The sequence below is a fragment of the Lutra lutra genome, chromosome 7, assembly GCF_902655055.1.
Source record: "Lutra lutra chromosome 7, mLutLut1.2, whole genome shotgun sequence".
NCBI lineage: Eukaryota > Metazoa > Chordata > Mammalia > Carnivora > Mustelidae > Lutra > Lutra lutra.
Genome location: NC_062284.1, coordinates 893,975 through 911,501, shown reverse-complemented (window position 1 = coordinate 911,501; position 17,527 = coordinate 893,975). Strand labels below are relative to the sequence as shown.

General features: G+C 57.4%; 2 protein-coding genes and 1 long non-coding RNA gene across 3 annotated transcripts; 1 reads left to right on the top strand and 2 right to left on the bottom strand.

Annotated features, from left to right (window-relative positions):
- Positions 1-360: 360 nt before the first annotated feature.
- Positions 361-4,571, bottom strand: TMED3 (transmembrane p24 trafficking protein 3). The gene is made up of 3 exons (XM_047737247.1): positions 4,316-4,571; positions 2,744-2,992; positions 361-1,084 (listed from the first exon to the last, which is right to left on the bottom strand). Exons 1-3 carry the CDS (start codon positions 4,481-4,483, stop codon positions 848-850), a joined length of 654 nt encoding a protein of 217 aa, XP_047593203.1. The 5' UTR covers positions 4,484-4,571; the 3' UTR covers positions 361-847.
- Positions 4,572-4,577: 6 nt separating this feature from the next.
- LOC125104628 (uncharacterized) lies at positions 4,578-14,248 on the top strand. The gene is made up of 3 exons (XR_007128668.1): positions 4,578-5,850; positions 13,509-13,720; positions 13,841-14,248. It is a non-coding gene; the product is annotated as an uncharacterized LOC125104628 (long non-coding RNA).
- Positions 11,698-14,383, bottom strand: ANKRD34C (ankyrin repeat domain 34C). Its single transcript, XM_047737245.1, has 2 exons — positions 14,242-14,383; positions 11,698-13,972 (listed from the first exon to the last, which is right to left on the bottom strand). Exon 2 carries the CDS (start codon positions 13,925-13,927, stop codon positions 12,323-12,325), a length of 1,605 nt encoding a protein of 534 aa, XP_047593201.1. The 5' UTR covers positions 13,928-13,972; positions 14,242-14,383; the 3' UTR covers positions 11,698-12,322.
- Positions 14,384-17,527: the final 3,144 nt, after the last annotated feature.

Sequence of the window (17,527 nt, the reverse complement as noted above, 5' to 3'; positions counted from 1 at the left end):
CCAGGGGGGCACGGTCTGACCCAGGTTTGACAGAGCGCAGTGTGGCTGCCGTGGACACAGCCCAGGACAGCTGCTAACAGCTCTGTCCCTTCCCGTGCTTGGTGCACGGTTTGGACTCGATGACAATCAGCTGTTTCAACAGTGACCTCTGGAGTCTGAGATGAGAGAATGAGCAGTCCCCATGTCACCACTATCGTTCCACTGGGAGGAGGGCAGCGGAGCCCAGGCCACGCGCGGGTGTCCACGCATGCCTCGAGGGCAGTGCCTGCTCTCCCGCACACTCTCTGCGGACACCCCGTTCCCTGGGAAGCCGCGCGCTCCTCCAGGGCAGAGAGAGAAAGGCACGGGTCTGCATGGAGCTCCTGCTTAGCTTTTACTGACCAGAGGGCTGCATCCGGGAGACCCACGGCTCACCACAGGCACCTGGCCTCCAGGCTCCTGCCTCCACAGAGGACACTGCTGCTCACCTGCGGCGGGGGTCTCTGCAAAGCCGCCTCAGGGCCTGTCTCCACAAACCCAGTGAGCTCCATGGAGACAAGCCAGACGACGGCCCCTCCTTGTCCACAGAGGACAGGACACACACAGGCCCGACAACCCACGCACTGTGGACAGAGGGGGTCCCTGCACTGCCCCAAGAGGCTTGGGTAGCCGGGGTTCCTCCTCCAGCCAGACCAGGCCCCCCGAGCCCAAGAGCACGCTTTTCTTGGTGTTCCCCACGGAATGTGGCTAGAAGCCTCTGGATCATCAGGCTTGGAGGGCACCGGCCACCGGGGTACGAGGAGTGAGCAGCAGGGTGCCCCAGCCCACGGTCGCCCTCGGGCCCAGCAGGAGTCCGTGACACAGGGGCCTAGGAGTGCGGTGCCCGGGGGCCGGCCCGTTTCTCTGTGAAGAAGCTCTTCAGCAGCAGCACCTGGCTGAAGCTGACCACGAACAGGGCGACGGTCTCGCCGACTGACCAGTAGGAGACACGGCTGTTGAGGTCTTCGGCCCGGGCCCGGTCCTGTGCCTCGCGGAGCCGGTAATGCGTCTGCGAGTCGATCACCGTCTTCAGGGCCTCGTGGATAGTCACGCAGGCCGACTCCATCTGGGCAGGAAGAGGGAGGCGGTCACACTGGGCGCTGAAACAGGAGGGACGCGTCCACGTGCGGCCACCGCGGCCCCAGGCGAAACACGGGGAGGCCGGCGCTCTGCGTCTGCCTGGTGGAGGGGCAGGGGAAGGAGGGCAGCGGGCCAACAGAAGGCAGGTGAGGCACACGGAGGCCCACCAGGCTCAGGGATGTGTGGGGAGGAGCGCGGGTTGGGGGGCTCACGGTAAAGGCCTCGGGGTCAACCCTTCGCTGCCACGGCAGGCTGAGAACCCCACTCTGCAAGGCCTCCGGGAGCCAGGACTCCGCGAGGGGCCAGTGGGAGTTGGTCTGAAAGGGGCCGCGCTCTGAGGGGCAAGAGCAGACCCAGGCACGGTCATCCTCGAAATCAGGGGACAGATGGGGACACACGCACGTACATGTGTCTGCACATGTGTGGGCCTACGTACCCACACATGCATTTAGTACGCATAAATACACACAGACATTGTTTACAAACAAGAGGAAAGGGCCTGTTTGGGTCTCCAGGCTGGAAGTCCACTCTCTGTTTACATCTGTCCCAGGCTCATGCAGAAACTCTGCACACACGGGGCTTACCCGTCGCAGATGCGCCCTGAGCCCTGGGTCCTGGCCACAGGGCTCAGCTGGGTAGGCTGCCCCTCCAGCCTTCTCCCAGGCTCTGGAATCACCACAAACGGAGGGAGGCAAAAGGAGGAGGGACAGGGAGGACTCCCAAGCCACAAGACACGTCAGAGATGCCACATAAGGCACCATGGTCAAGGCCTGGGTCAGAAGCCAGAGGCCCTAGACAGGCACCAGGGTGCTGGAAAGGGAGCCGCAGTGACCGTAAGCCTCATATAAGATCTGTGCCAGGGAAGGAGGCCCATTCCCAGAGGGCAACAGGCACTAACATGGCCTTCCTGGTGTCCCTCAGGACCTAGTGTGGGCACCACGGGAGACCCAAGGGCGATCACGTGGTGGGATTCACAGACCCCTGGGAGCACCCTGTCCTGTGACAGCAGCCTCCGCCCCACTCACTGGGATCTTCCAGTGTCTAACGGGCACCTCCTCGGCCTGTTACAACATCTGAGCTCAGCAACCCATCCAGCCTGCTCCCCCGGGCCAGGGCATCTAAGAAACAGGTGAGGCCTTCTCGCTGCCCCTTCTTCTGGTGACGAGAGGCAGAGGGAGAGCAGACAGGGGACAGGAAAGAGAAACCCCCAATTCCTGATCAGTCCCTGCACGAAAGCTCCCCGCCAACCTAGATTTATTACCCGAGGGACAAAAAACTTATGCTAGGCCATCAACCCTCGGGGCGTAGCTGCCGCAGCGGCTCACATTACCGAGCGAACACGCCTTTGGTCCTTACGACGCAGATGGCGTGAGCAGAGAGGGCACGGCAAGGCATTTCCTCAGTGGCACTGTGCACAAGCCTGAGCCGGAACCCAGGAACGCCAGAGCAAGGAGCTGCAGGGATCCCGCGGGATGGGCAGGGGCTCAGAGGGGACGGTGTCCTTGAAGACTGAATGTGCAAAGAGGTGAAGCCGACCCTGACCCTCCCAGCCCAGGAGCGGGGCCGAGGACAGGCTGACGCTGAGTACGGCCGAGACAGGACGAGAAAGGCTGAGCCGGCCCCGGGCTGGCCAATGTCCACTCACCTGCGTGAGAGCTGTGACCCTGTTCCCCATGTCTGGGAGAATAGGGGGCTCGTCACCCACTTGAAAATCAAAGTAGATGGTCTTGTGAGAGAAGGTGGAAAACTCATTACTGAAGCAGAACTGGTAAACGCCCTTGACCTCAGCCCGGTGGGTGAAGCTGTCATACTGCTTCTTGGTCTCCCGGTAGATGGTGTTCCCCAGGGGGTCCTCCACGTAGCAGTCGACATCATAGTGGCCTCCGGTGATGACCTACAACCACAAAGACACCCACAGTCTGCTGTGACCGGCGGGGCAGCCGCTGGTATGAAATGCCAACCAGACACCGTGATCAGACTTGACAAAACTTGGTTTTTTTCGTGTAATCTTCACAGCTTTCTAAAGCAGGTGCTAGGACACTCTGTTTTACCGGGGAGTAAACTGAGGCTGAGAGAGATCGAGGAAGTCAGCCAGGGTCACAATGCTTCAAAGTGACGGCTAAGATCTGAATCCCTGACTGCCTGACTCCGAAAGGCTTTGTTCTGCAAAGGGGCGAGGAGCTTGATCCTTCCTATTTCACAGAAGAGAAAACTGAGGCTCCCATCTCAAGCAGGTTGCAGACTGGGGCTAGTGAATGCTCGTGTCACTGCTGATCAAATTCACAGACTCAGTGGCCATCAGAGGTGAGAGGGTCCTTGGGAATTACATAGTTCAAACTCGCTTGAGAAACCGAAGAAACATGTCATACAGCAGGGTCATACAGGTGGTCAGTTGCTACAACCAAGGTCCATCGAGGGACACAGTCAATGGCCTCCATCTGCTTCCAAACTTTGGAAGTTCCTCTTTGTGCAGATGGGAGAATTTACCTAGTGGCCAGTGCCCCGCTGCTGGAGGCGTTTAAACTGTGCTGGCCGTTCCTTGACAAGGGATTCCTGACCTAGCAGTGCCCAGAGGACCTCCCAGGCCCCTCCAGGCTCACAACGGTCGGTTTGCAGTGACTGTGCTGGGGGGCCCGATAACCCGGCCATAATTCATATGTTGTGCCCAGAGAAGTGTAAGCGGCCAAATCGGGGACCCCGAGGCCATCCCACACCGCGCTGTCCCCCAGCAGACCGCTCTGTCGGTGGCTCTGGACAGCGAGGACCCACGGAAGGGCCGCCCTCCTTCCTGAGGCTCAGGCCACTGCATCTCCGGGGTGTCCGCGAGCAGGCAGGCGGCTGTCGTGGGGGTCCTTCCCACTCTGTCCGCCCACCAAACCTGAGGGGCAGACCCCCGCCCCGAGACCTGCTTCCTGCGCGCGCCCGAGGTCCGTGGGAGGAGACTGGACAGCAAGTGGGCAGCATATGGCAGCAGGCTCTGCGCTCACCCAGCGGCCCCCGCAGCCGCGGAGAGGAGCGGGGAAGGAACCCGAAGCCCCCTCCTCCCCGCTGACATATGGGTACACCGGGGACTCCGCGGTCCCACAGGCTTGGGACGAGGCCCGGGGCGCGCCGGCGGCCGGTCCGACCGCGCCCCGGGCCCCGTGCACCTGCGGCGCTCCCCGCCCGGCCGGCCGCTGCCCGCGCCCCTCCGGCCGGCGAGGGGGCGCAGCCCCACCTGGTAGTCCAGGGAGAACTTGGCGCCCCGCTCCACGTCCTCGTGGAAGCACTGCCTGGCGCTGTCGGGCAGCTCGAAGGTGAGCTCGGCGCCCCGCGGCCGCTCGGCCCGCAGCAGCACCAGCAGCAGCAGCAACGCCGAGGCGGAGCGCGGGCCTGCGCGGCCCATGGCGCTCCGCGGCGGTCGGTGGGTCCCGGCCGGGGGCGGCGGCGGGATGCGCGGCGCGGACGTGGCGCGGCGGCGGCGCTTCCGGGAGGGGCGGGTGGCCTGGTGCGCAGGCGCGCGCGGGGAGCCACCCCGCCCCTTCCCGCCGCGCGTGCGCGCTGTCCGAGCGGGCCGGCCACACCCCCTTCCCCTGAGGCTCCCGGCTCGGGGGCCTCGGTCTGGGGGTGGGAACCCTGGGCTTGGGTCCGCGGGGTCGGCGTCCCTCCCGAGGGGCCCAGGTCCGCACGCCCACCGTGGCCACCGCCACCGTGAGCCACAGCGGCTGCACCGAGGCCCCGCACCGGCCCAGGGTGCAGCAGTGGGCGTTCCCGCGGCGCCGGGGCTGCAGGAACCGAGCTTGGGACACGCCACAGGCCTGCTCCCCGGCCACCCCTCCGCGGGTCAGAGACTGCCGCCGTGCTGGGAGCTGACCCCCGGCTCGCACACCCGCGCTCGCGAGATGCCCGGGTCCCACCCTCCGCGATGCACATGTCCGGGGATCAGGACGAGGTGAAGGTTCTCCTGGGGTAAAACCTTGTTTCTTTGCCTTTGACTTCGCAAAAGCCCCGGAAACTGATAAATTGTTTACTGCGTTATTCATGACCGTTGGCCCAGGAAGGTATTTTGTAGAATCATTTATAGGGTTTATATTCTATGATCCGGTAGAAAGAGAAAGAAGACGCTGATTGTGGTCTGGCCGCTCAGTTAAGAACGTTCTCAGGACAGCAGGACCAGACGTGTGTCTCGATTTCAGGGAAGAGCTACACCGCCGGTATAGACCCCCACGTGGGCGAGAGGGGCGGGATGGCCTCCAGGCACCTGACCAGCATCACGGGCTAAGCAATGTGAAAGCGATCCCTACCGGTAACGTCTGCTAGTATGTCTGGTCAGAGAGACCAGAGACGGTGTGGAGGGGTGTGCCTTGAGGCTCCTTCCCTGAGTCTGTACTGATGAACACTGTCTCTTAGTTCCTGGCTTAAGAAAACAGGTTAAGACACACCAGGGGAAGCAACAAATGACAGATGTAAGACCAAGCAAGATGAGCGTGGCCAGCTGCAGTGCTAAGCTAAGACTAACAAAAAGGAACTTTGCTGGGTTTACTGTTAAGTCCCATGTTTAAGTTCCAAGAAAACACCTGCTTCAGTTCCGAGGTGGGAAGCCCGACTTGGCAGTCGCTCAAGTCAGAACGCTGGAAGATGGATCATGGACAGGTATCAGGATGTCAGACGGTGGAAGTGGAAGAACTAGAAAAGGAGCCCTGACTTGCATGGGGTTATTAAAGGAATGGCAGTGTTTCAGCACCTGCTCCGTGGAAGGCGCCATTACTGGAGGTATGATCAGAGCACACGTGTCATACTACTTTAAGAGAGATGGTAATAAAGTGGGGGGTGGGTGGTAATTAGGAAGGGGCCGGTATAGTAAATGGCCAGGAAGGTTTCTCAAACCAGGTAAAGTCAAAGGACATGGGATTTAACCTCAAAGAATAAAATCTAAGGGTGAAGAAAGTGTTAACTTCAAAAGTGGGCATTAACAGCAATCATGAGAGCTGCCTCTTACTTAGCACCTACAGTGTCCCCACGGCAACACTGGCGATGTATGCACTTTACGTATTTTGCATTAATTAATCCTCACTAGCAACCGTGTAAAAAAAAAAGTATTATTTTTTTTCCTTTGACAATAAAGACACAGAAGATGTGTAATGAAATCATGTTTCTGCTTCTGCTCGGCCTTTGCTGGACGACAAACTACCCGGTGGTGTACACCAGCTGTGACTTACAACGTCTCATGGTTCTATCAGTTGGCTGGACAGTTCTTCAGCTGGAGGGTCCCCTGGGCTGGAGGTCCATGATGGTCCTACTCTCACGTGTGCCGGCTGCTGGGAGCTGTTGGCTAGAGCGCTCAGCCCTCCATGCATCCTGCGGCTTCTTGCAATGTAGATTTCCGTGTGTGGCAGATGTGGGGCACCATCCCAAGACAGCAGGGCAGAAACAGAAACTACCCTCCAGTATCACTTTTGCCCCATTCTGTTAGCCAAGCAAGTCCCGAGGCCAGCCCAGATTGAAGGTGGAGAATTAACACTCCAGCTCTGGATGGGAGGAGCTCTAAGTCACATTCAGAGGAGGAGAACACTGGATGGCAAGAGTTCATGGCCATTAAACAAATCTCATATTTCCCAGACTTACTCAGCTTGTTAATGGGGAAGCCAGCAAATGAGCCCGGATCTGCCTGATGTAGTGGCAACATGCTTTCCACGAGCACACTGTGTCCACCCATACTTCGGGGTACATCTATCCTGCGTGTCCCATCTTGTGTAAGTCGGGGCAATGCATGAATCTGACAGTAAGGAACATTTCGACTAATATAAGAAAGGACTTTCTGGCAATTAGGGCTTTCCAAAAAGTTATGAATGGAGTACTGATTTTTTTTGTCATCATTAAAATATTTAAACAGAGACTGGAGAAACCACCAATTCATATGGTGTCCCAAGTAAACGAAAAGCCAACTCTAACTAGATTAAATGGCACAGGATACCTTATCTCGTGTAACAGAAAGTGGTGAGGTCACGCGGACTACAGGCATAACGTGATCAAGGCTCCACTCCATCTTCCTCTGAGCTCTACCCTCCTCTTCATGTTGGCTTTATCCTTAGACTCTGTTCTCTCTTTGTCAAAAGGGGGTTGTCAACCCAAACAAATAAGTTTTGGGGCAACATGTTTGTTTGGTCATGTCTAGTGGAAGGAAGAGAAAATCTTTCAGCCATGGGGTGTATGTCCTTTCCTTCAGTTCAGTTGGTCCGATTAGGCCATGCATCCATCTCTGGACCTAGGGCAGTGATGAGGCAGCCGGTGGTGGCTGGCTTAGGCTAGATCCTTTACCCAATCTCTGATAAGGAGAATGGACATGTCATGATTAACTCAGACCAGTCAGGACTTGCCTTGGAGGGAGCTGGGGACAGAGCAGCTTTGCTCCAGTCAAAAGAGAGGCAAGGATATTGAGTGACTACGTGAGCAAAATCAGGATCTAACAGGAAGGAGGAGAAGGCAGAAATCAAACCAGATGGGCAACCAAGAGAGCCAACAGTGGCAAAAAAAAAAAAAAAAAAGAATACTTTTAAATTCTAATGGGATAATTAATTAATTTAGACCCTTACCTCTCACCATATGAGAAATCCTCCTTCCTCTAAATCAGGAGTGTCTGTGATTCTGGGTCCTCCCAGGTGAGGCACAGGACTCCAGAATGGAGATCCCCGGGGCTCTTCCTCCACGGGCTGTTGCTCTTGGCTGGTTCACACTGGCAGGACCTTGACCTCGTTGGTCCTTTCATTCCCTCTCCCATCCTGTTCCTCTTCCTTCCCCATCCTTCCCCATAATGCTGACCCTTTTCTCTAGTGGGTGGCGCTCCATGTTTACTGTAGGATTTCAAGCCCCTTCCACAGTTAGCCAGCCGGTGTCGGATCTGTGGACTTGATCTGGTATTAGCACAGCTGCAAAACAGTGACCTCCATCTTGTGTCCTGAAGTCTGTTCTTTACTCTTGATGACCTCCCCCCGGCAAATTCCAAGTGTGATGTGGGTTTTTCCTTCCTACGCTGTGCACTCCATGGGCTATAGGACTGCTATCAATCTCATTTCATTACCATTGAATGTAAGAAGCATCACGCTTCTTTACTTTTCTAAATCAATCTAAAATGGGTCTTGTCCCCCCCCACCCCCCACAGACCTTAACAGAGACAATAAAAATGTCCTTCTCGGTCTTGGTGGAGCTCTCCGGCCCTGTTCCTTGGCAGTACCAGCAGCGCACAGCATTCGGGCTAACCACCATGCTGACGTGTGTGCACTGTCCGAGCTGCCATGTTCCGTTTGGGCAGGCAGCTCTGATGTCCTCCTGCCCAGCCTGACTCTCGCCTCCCGGGATGCACCATGCAGCTTCTCCCCTCCATAGTTTTGCTCTGGGAGGAGGCAGGTTCCACTCAAGGGACCCCAAGTTTCTGACCTTCTGTCAGTCTTGGGAGTGCACCCTTCCCCTCCAGGTGGACTCCTGTGGCCTCAACCCCCATCACTTCTCCCCCATCAGTCCCATCAGCTTCTCCTCCCCCTCCCCCAGTAGGGTCCCTCATAATCTCTCCTCTAGGGGTCAGAAACAATGGGGACCTGCCTTTCCTAAAGACAGAGGGGGAAGAGACATACTGAAACTAGTCCTTTTCCTTTTTTCTTTTTGTTAACTTAAGTCATTCCAGTTGCCCAAGGGAGAACCTAAAGGTACGGTTTGCACTGGATCGGGGTGCAGATGAAAGTGAGTCACAGATCCCTGACTCTAAGAGATGAGGGCCCGTCCATGTGATACCTATGCCCTGTCCTCAAGCAGGAGCGCATGTTAACACTCATCGGCATTAGACCTTGGACCCAAGGAGGGACGCCCCGTGACTGCAGCGTGTGGCAGGCGCAGTCCCCTCCCCACTCAGGAAACCCAAGCAGAGGGGGGCAGGGTACAGAGACCTTCCTCTCGCCGTGGAAATGCACCTTCTCATCCTCTGCCTCTTGTTTAACCAAGAGAGAAACCATAATACTGGTGTAAGTAAAAATTAATTTGTAAAATTATGCGTGCATGAAATTGGGGTGTCTGCTAAGGCTGATACTCCCAGGCAGTCACGTCAACCCCGTCATAAGGAAAAGGTGATATTTATCATGGAGATTTAGCTACAAAAAAGGGCGTGCTATTGAAGGATTGCCATATATCTTTTATTGACATGTTAGAAATATCTAGACGGTTCCGTTCCTTGCATGTGGACACGTCTCTGAACTCGCCGTCAGCTTGAGACTAGAGTCCAACGCCACAGAGAACCAGTTCAAGCAGGAGGAGGAGTTCAAGGGGAAGGGTCAGACACAGCCTGCCCTTGGCAGGACACTTTTACCTGATGAAATTCTAAGAGACTCTACGACAGGTCTAAATAAACAAACAGAAACCGGCTTCGGGGTGTCTAGAAGCTAAACCAAAGTTCCAGACTTTTAAACTTCAGACTCCTGTTCTAGAATATATTTTGACAAGCATTCCGGAAAGTCTTAACTACAGTCTGCAGCTAACTCCGGTAGTGACACTAGGATTCGGAAAAGAGAAGCGCCTCTCTGATCTAGAAAGCACGGTGGAATCTAAAATGTGCGTTTTAGAAGCATCCTTGTGCGGTTCGTTGATGTGGACAAAATCGCTTTTTTCTGCACTGACCGTGAGGAAGTGTTGTGGTCGTACTAGTTTGGAACCCAGCCTGATGCAGCGAATGCATCGTCAAACAGGGATGGAGGACGTACCGTCCGGAGAAAGGCCAATGGACGGGTCACCAGGGACGGAGGCAGGCCAGGAGTCCCCGCTGCTCCTGCTGTGGGCATGCGTGGGACGGACGGGCTATTCCAGATCTACTAGCAGAGTCTAGCTTTCGCTGGCAGTGAGGACAGTGGGTGAGTGTGGGGGGTGGGAGGAGTTAATGAGCTGCTGAGAACAAGGGATGTCCATATGAGTCTCTCTAAAGTGTGGGAACGTGTCCTTGCCTGCAGTCACGTCCGTTTGGTAGGAACCGTTCGTGACTCAGCGGTCCCAGAAGCTTATGCATTATTCACCCTAAACCAAGTTTGTGAGCCCTAGGTTTTCACTAGCTTACGTGCTTTTCCTCCCTCCCCACAAAGGACAAAAGGGCACCAGCACTCCCACAGGTGTGTTTGCCAAGAACCCCGAGGGCCCGAGTTATGGACCGATCGATCAGTCATCCTACTAAAGCAGAATTCGATTGGCTTCAAGTCAGTGGGAGGGCTGACGCGGCCAGACCCACACCTCTGTGCGGCTTTGCTGGTCATGACCGATTTCTGCCAGGCACGCTGTCCTCCTCCCAGAGCCGCGGTGGTCAGCCGAGGCGGTGTGGGCCCAGGAGATGTCTGGCCACGTCTGGAGACGTTTCTGGTGGTCGCAACCAGGAGGAAGGTGCTACTGGTGTCTGCTGGGCAGAGGGCAGGGCTGCCGCTGAGCCTCCTGCCGCGCAAGGAGAGCCCCCACGGCAAAGCCTCACCCAGCCTAAAGCTTCAGCAGTGCGGGGGGCTGAGGACGGACGGGCTCGCCCGGAAGGAATGATGAAAAAGTAAACATTCGGTTTACCTATAAGCATCGTCAACGCTTCTGTTTGGGGTGCTCGGACAACCGCCTAGCCGATGTTGTGATGGAAATGCTGTGACGTGGAGAGCCGACGTGGCGGAAGGCATTTTCCTCGACGAGTGTGCCGAGTGCCGTCAGCTCGGTACCACGGCACCCCCGGTGGTCTCAAGGAGACCCTGGAGTTCCTCAGCAGCACTGAAATCCATTTCGTGCAGGATATTATGTATTATCTGAGATGTGGGAGCTTCAGCAGTCTGAAGGTGTCAGTCAGAATGAGCTCCTCCCGTCCAGTCACTGGTCCGTGCCAGGCCCAGCAGCAGGCCTGTCCTTCCCCCTTACCCTTTCAAGGTAGACCACTGCCACGCCCGTTTTGCCCATGAGGGAGTGGAGGCTTCGAGAAGTCACAAAGCTGGTAAATGATGAAAACAGGGATGCAAACCCCAATCTCAGAGTCTTTACTCATTTCTCTGTGGGACGCAACCCCCAGGGACCACTGCATTCTTCTAACCCTGGAGCCAGCTTATCTGGGCAGCAGGAGAGGAAGATGACTGGGAGGTAACCAGGAGCCCTCATCCAACATGTGCCTCCAGCACTGCAGATGTGCCGAGTGTCTGCCTCCCTTCTCGGCTGGGGCAACGTGGCTGGAAAGGGTCGTTCTGGTCATTTCTACAAACCTCCCATCATGGGGATAGTTCAGACACAGCAGAAACCAGAATTTTCTTCAATTACCTAGACAGCAGCAGCCGAAAGGACGGCTGGCACCCCTTCCCCTGTTCAGGCTACAGAACTCAAGGCCGTCCCACGGCTCCGGCCTAAGAAGCACCACCTGTGCTCTTACCCCATGCCTGTCCCACCATTATTATCATTCTGGCTTTGGGGAGTCTCATCAAGTTTTCTCAAGAACAAGCAAGAAAAAGGTCTGTTCTGGAAATTGTATCACATTCAACTCCAAATTCATTAACAGCCCCCACAAGATTTCAACACAGAGCTGGTGTCAGGGCAGGGGGCAGGCCGCGTCTCTGAGGTGCCCCCCAAGGACGGCCCATCGGGATTTGGGGGACACATCGCTGGGGACCCACTACACACCTGCAGGTGTGCATGAACACAGGTGTGACGGGGGCGGGAAGGGTCTGGGGCTCCGGGTGCCGGACAGCGCCCACCTGCAGGGCCTCTCTGAGTGGGGGAGCTCCGCTTCTGCTGCTTGGAAGGGAACACAGCTGCGGGATTTCCGAGCTCCGGGCGCACTGAGCTCCTGCACATCCCGACAAATGTGAAAGCCTCGTCGTCTCTGTAGGCACTTTATAGATGGGTTACCGAGGGCGTGATCCAAATACCGTCTGGGGACTCCGTTCTCGCCTGCCTGGTGGGGGGGAGCTGGGGTCGGGGGCCGGGATCATTGTACTTGCTGCTGTTCCTTCCCAACCCCGAAGGGAGAACCGTGGGGAATTTTTTGGTTTCGGTGATTTCGTGTCTCGAACCCAATTACCCTGAGCTCTTTGCAGGGAAAACTGCATAAACCCAGAGACCACTTCCGCAGGGAAGCAGCGCCCGGCTTCATCCCCACCACCAGTGCAGAGGGACCCACGGGACGCACGGCTGTGTTGCTCTAGACGAGGGTGCCTTCCAGTAACTGCGCAGAGTTCTGTGGTTTACAGCCTGCCAGGCGCTGCTAGGTGACGGTCTGCTCGAAGTCTGACAGCTGCCTCATCTGCTCCGCCTGCATGGAGTGTCTCCGCAGGAGCGCCCGTCTGCCTCTCAAGTCTGCTCTCTTCGGTGAACTGGGCGCAACGGGAACCATGGATTTTAAGCCGCTCGCGAGTGGAGAAGACGGTTTGCTGCTGGATCTGATGTCAGGGATAGGTGGGTTCCCACCGACGTTTAAAGGCGGCAGGAAGCCAGGCCTGGTGTGCGAAATTCGGTCCAGCAGCAGAGTTCCAGAACCTCGCCTTTCCAGGAGAGGCGGCGGCCGGCGGCGCGCCGAGCTGGGGGACGTGCTGGGCTTGGCGTCCAGGGACTCCCGCGAGCCGTGGAAGAGAGCCAGGAGGGAGCCGTCGAGCCTCTTCCTGTCCAAGGGCCCTTTGCTGGATTCCAGGGAGACCGAGCTGAGCTGGTCGGCCCCAGCCTGTAAATCTAAGTCGTGCAAATCACTCTCCAGCCGCTTGAGGGACACAGGATCTTTGAGGGCAGGGGGGCCTGCTGGACCGATACCCACCTTTTCCTGGTCGATGGGGAGAGTTCCTCTCCGGGCCAGACGGGGGTGGGAAGCCTGACCCTTCTCATGGGCGGCCTTCCAGGATGCTGGTCCTGGGGAGGCCATGATCTTCTGCACCTGCTCGGCGACGGTGGGGAAGAAGGTGGGGTCTTTGCCATCGATGCTGCTGGTTCTGGAGAGCGGCCCCCTCTTGGGGAAGGACACATCGCTAAAGCTCTTGATGACCTCACTGTCCGGGCTGGGGCCGTGGGTCTCGTCCTGACGTGCGCCGGCTGCCAGCACGGACGGCGCAATCAGGCCCCAGGGTTCGGACTGCAGCCTCTTCAGCTGGGGCAGGCGGGCCCGCTTGAGGTTCCCCACTTTCCTGAGGGGCGACCCGGGCTCGTTGAGAGCCTTGACCATGTTGCAGGCACTCAGACGCCCTGACTGGAGGCTGAAGAAGTCCTCCTCCCTCTCCGTGGGTGGGGCACCCCGGCCTGGAGCCTTCAGTTCAATGTCCGAGGGGGACGTGCACAGCGGCGGGGACTGGCGGTCTTTTCCTCCGGGCGAAGGAGGGACGTTGAGATACTGCTTGGTGGTTTTGGTGCCTGACGACGACTTCGCGGTTGTTATGATGATCACGTCCTTCCCTTTGGCTTTGCAGGCGTCCAGTAGGTGCCTCAGGGCGTCCTTGTCATCGGCGTTGATGGCGTAGACCAGGGCCGAAGCCCCCGTGCGGTCCTCGAGGCTGGGGTCCGCGCCGTTCTCCAGAAGCAGGGACACCACGTCGCCCCCCGCCCTCCGGATGCAGGCGTGGATGAGCGCCGTCTTGCCGGACTTGTCCTGGATGTTGGGGTCTGCCCTCTGGTCCAGCAGGTACTTCACCATCCTGGGCCTGCTGGTGCTCTGCTGGTCCACGTGCTGGGTGATGCACGCTACCATGAGGGCCGTCTCCCCTTTGTCGTTGCTCTCGTTGATGTAAGCGCCCCCTTCCAGGAGGAGCCTGGTCAGCCTGAGCCTCCCCAGCCACACCGCCTTCAGGAGGGAGTTCCCATCCGTCCTTAGCTCCGTGTCGTCATCCATCACCCCGGCCTCGGCAGTGCCTCCGGGCCACCACGGCGATCAGACCTAGCGAGGGAGAAGGGAGAGGGATGACGTGTGCTCTGCAGGCGGCCAGAGTGCTGTGGCTGGTGCGGGGCCGCGTGCCGCCGGATCCCACCAGGTTACCCAGCTCGTCCGTATCCGTCTGTCGTGTGTGTGGGGTCGGGGGACGGTGGCCGCCCCTCACAGAGCCAGCACAGAGGTCAAACAAGAGCACATACGAGAACCCTTCCCCACGGCGAAGCCGCAGACACAAGCCCAGTGCGTGGTAAGCAAGACAGATGGCCGTCACTTACCTCAAATGTCGTGGAGGAAACCACAATTCGTGCCCGTGGGCCACGCTGGCTTCCCCACACGGAAAGGCCCATGTCTGCCTGGTTCGCTGCCGCAGCCCCAGCATCGAGCAGCGAGGCAGCCTCTCAGGTCACCTCGTAAATAATTGTTCACCCCATTCTTCTTCCAGCAGGAAACAAGCCAGAATGGTCATAGAGTGATGGACGGTTTTCGTCTTCTCTTTGCCGTACTTCCTGACGTAAGCATGCGTCATTACTATAAGAGGGGAGAAATCAGGGGGAAAAAATCATCATAAAGCAAAACCAATCTCGCTACCCCCGTCCGGGTTGTAGTCTCTACTTTTCCAGCAGATGTCAGAATCCCATCGTCCCCCTGGTCTTCCAGAACGATGCTGCACCCCTTCCCCCCCCCGCCCCGGGAACAGGTGCAGGGCAGAGGATGGGCGGGATCACATGCCTGCCCACACCAGAGCGTCCGCCGCTGAGCCCTGCCAAACCTGGCCCCGTGTCCCTCCCTGAGTTCCTGCACCCAGAGCCCCCAAACCCGTGTCGCTGGAGAGGCCGTCTGCGGATGAGGAGAGGTGGGCCCCCCCCCCGGGCCCACGTCTGTGCCAGCACAGCCCCTCCACGGGGACTCCGTCCCCCAGGCTCCCCACCTAAAGGCACATCTTTCCTCCCCCGACCCCACTGCCCTGAGCCGTTTCTGATCAGTTTATGACCCTCTGTTAAATGGGAAGTCAGAAGCCTTCCTTGGCTGAGGTTGACAGATGGACCCATACCCTTTATCAGTCTCTAATACGTTAACAGGTACTTGCAATTTTCTTAAAAGCCCAAACCACACTTAAGGCTGCAACGAAGAAGAGCTCTCCTCGTACGCGCACACACGCACGTGCATGGCACGAGCACGCACACACGCACACGCCTCTGGGAAGCCACTCCCTTCAGAGAATTGACTGTGGTTAACCGTCCAGTGTCCCTCTGCTTCCAACAAGGCTTTGTCCTGAGAGCTAGATCTTAGGGGGTCGTGCTGCAGGTGTGTTCGTGGTCCCCCAAGATCTTCTGTAGAAACGCTCCCGCCCAGGGACACCACATGGCCGCTGTCTCCCCGTCTCTGTGCCTCCTCCTTCGGGCTCCTACTGTGTGTGTGCACGTGGGTGTGCGTGTGTGGGTGTGTGTGCGCGTGAGGTATGGCCTTTTTCTTCTTTTTCCACCATCCCCTATAAGAAGGGCCTGATAAGGACCTATAAAAAGGACCTATAATAAGATCCCTTTAGGAAGGTCTCTGGGTTAGGTGTGTGCGTCCCTGCACGCTGGACATAATGAAGCAGGTTCCACGCCACAAATAAAGGAGAGGGAGTGAGCAGCGAAAAGACGGCCTCCTGCTCCCTCAGAGGTCCCTGGTCCCCAGCCCAGCCCCCCAGATCCCCCGCTGTTGCTCCGTCCCCTGTGCACACCGTCTCCCTCAGATGCCCGCATGTTCGTCCCTTTCGGCACCCCTCATGCTCCTAACTGCAAGGTCTCCCCGTTCTTCGTTCCTGACTCATCGTCCCGCAGACCTCGGCTCAGATGCGACTTCCTTTTTAATCAAGAGGAGAATCACTCAAGACTGAAGCGGGAGGGCAGAGGGAGATGACAGCTGACTCAGACGCGGGCTATATAAAGAACTCCCACAGATCACTTCCTCCGAAAGAGGACCCACAAACCGCCAACAAGCACATAAAAAGGTGCTGAGCCTCATTAGTAGGCAGAGAAAATCAAATTAAGGCACAACGAGAGGCCACTACACATGCTGTGTAATCCAACGCGGCTAAAATTAGACGAGTGGCTCCGAGACCAGGGTCGGACCAGGATTCGAGGCGGCAGGAACCCGCTGGCGGGGCCGAAACCAGCCTCCGCCCCAGTCACTCCTCACGGGCTTCTGTCTGCGGTTGACTGAGAAGCGCAGCCACGACGTCCTCCCTCCCCAGCACACACCTGCGAAGACCCTCGCCCCTCCTCCATGCAGACCTGCCTTGACCAAGAAAGCGCAGCCAGGGTGGCCGTGTGTGACTTGCAAGGCCCCTGTGGACCTTCATTTGCTGCCTGTAAAGACATTCGGGGTGCCCCGCTGGCAGGGACACATGGAGTCCCAGCGGGCCAGCCCCGATGACCGCCTCAGTGCAAGCGAAGCCGCCTGGACCAGCAGGCCCCCAGCTGGTCACCCCTGTGGGAAGGAGCGCAGGTGAGGCTGGCAGAAGTTTCCAGAGCCTGGTCCACATTGCAGAAACACGCACAAATAACTGATTACTGTTCAAGCCACTCGTTTTGGGGTGATTCGTTCACATCAATAAATTACCAGTAAATCTGTGTAGCCAAACGCGTACAGAAACATTCCCAGCAGCACAATTCAAAAAATGCAAAATCTAGGGACGCCTGGGTGGCTCAGTTGGTTAAGCGGCTGCCTTCGGCTCAGGTCATGATCCCAGCGTCCTGGGATCGAGTCCCATATCGGGCTCTTTGCTTGGCGGGGAGCCTGCTTCTCCCTCTGTCTCTGCCTGCCTCTCTGCCTGCTTGTGATCTCTCTCTCTCTCTCTGACAAATAAATAAATAAAATCTTTAAAAAAAATGCAAAATCTAGCCACAGCCCACCAAGAAGAAAATAAAGTGTAGTATATGCACAGCTGTAATGCTTGCACTATCTTTCCTTCTCTCTTCCTCACACACAGCACCCAGACGCACACCCCACACACAGCACACACACGACCCACACTCACCGTCGCAGTCACACACACTACACAACACAAGAAAAACTGGACACAGCATCTCCCGGGCTCCTTGATGCTTTGCAACCTTCTCCATTGAGCATCGACGTGTTAATCTCCTGGGTCGGCCTCCTTGAGCCCCGAGGCAGGGACACGGTCTTCTCTCCCTCATCAACAGTGTCATAATTAGAAGGAGGATCAAAGAAGATTCAGGGGAAAGGAACAAGAGAGAGGAAAAGGAGGACGGGACGGACATGAGGATGGACTGTGGTGTTATCTCTCTGAGTCGCGTGTGGGCCAGACTCCTTCAAGGTCCGGGGCAGGGAGGGAAGGAGCCTGGAAGGGAGGGAAAGGGGAAGGGCCAGAGGGGACAGGACGGCATCTCTGGGAGATGCTTCTCTCCCTGAACTTGGGATCAGCGGCCCCCTGCTCCCCTGAGCTCAGGCCTTGTCCCAAACCCCAGCATCTAAGGAGAGAACAGAATGCAGACAGGGCGTGCTGGCAGTTTGCAGCCCATCTGAGGGTACGACTCTGTGTGTAGGGAGCAT

Coding starts and splice junctions, on each gene's coding strand:
- TMED3 (XM_047737247.1), bottom strand. CDS start 4,483: ATGGGCCGCGCAGGCCCGCGCTCCGCCTCGGCGTTGCTGCTGCTGCTG. Junction 2,993..4,315: donor AGTTCTCCCTGGACTACCAG/GTGGGGCTGCGC, acceptor TTGTGGTTGTAG/GTCATCACCGGAGGCCACTA. Junction 1,085..2,743: donor GGGTCACAGCTCTCACGCAG/GTGAGTGGACAT, acceptor CTTCCTGCCCAG/ATGGAGTCGGCCTGCGTGAC.
- ANKRD34C (XM_047737245.1), bottom strand. CDS start 13,927: ATGGATGACGACACGGAGCTAAGGACGGATGGGAACTCCCTCCTGAAG.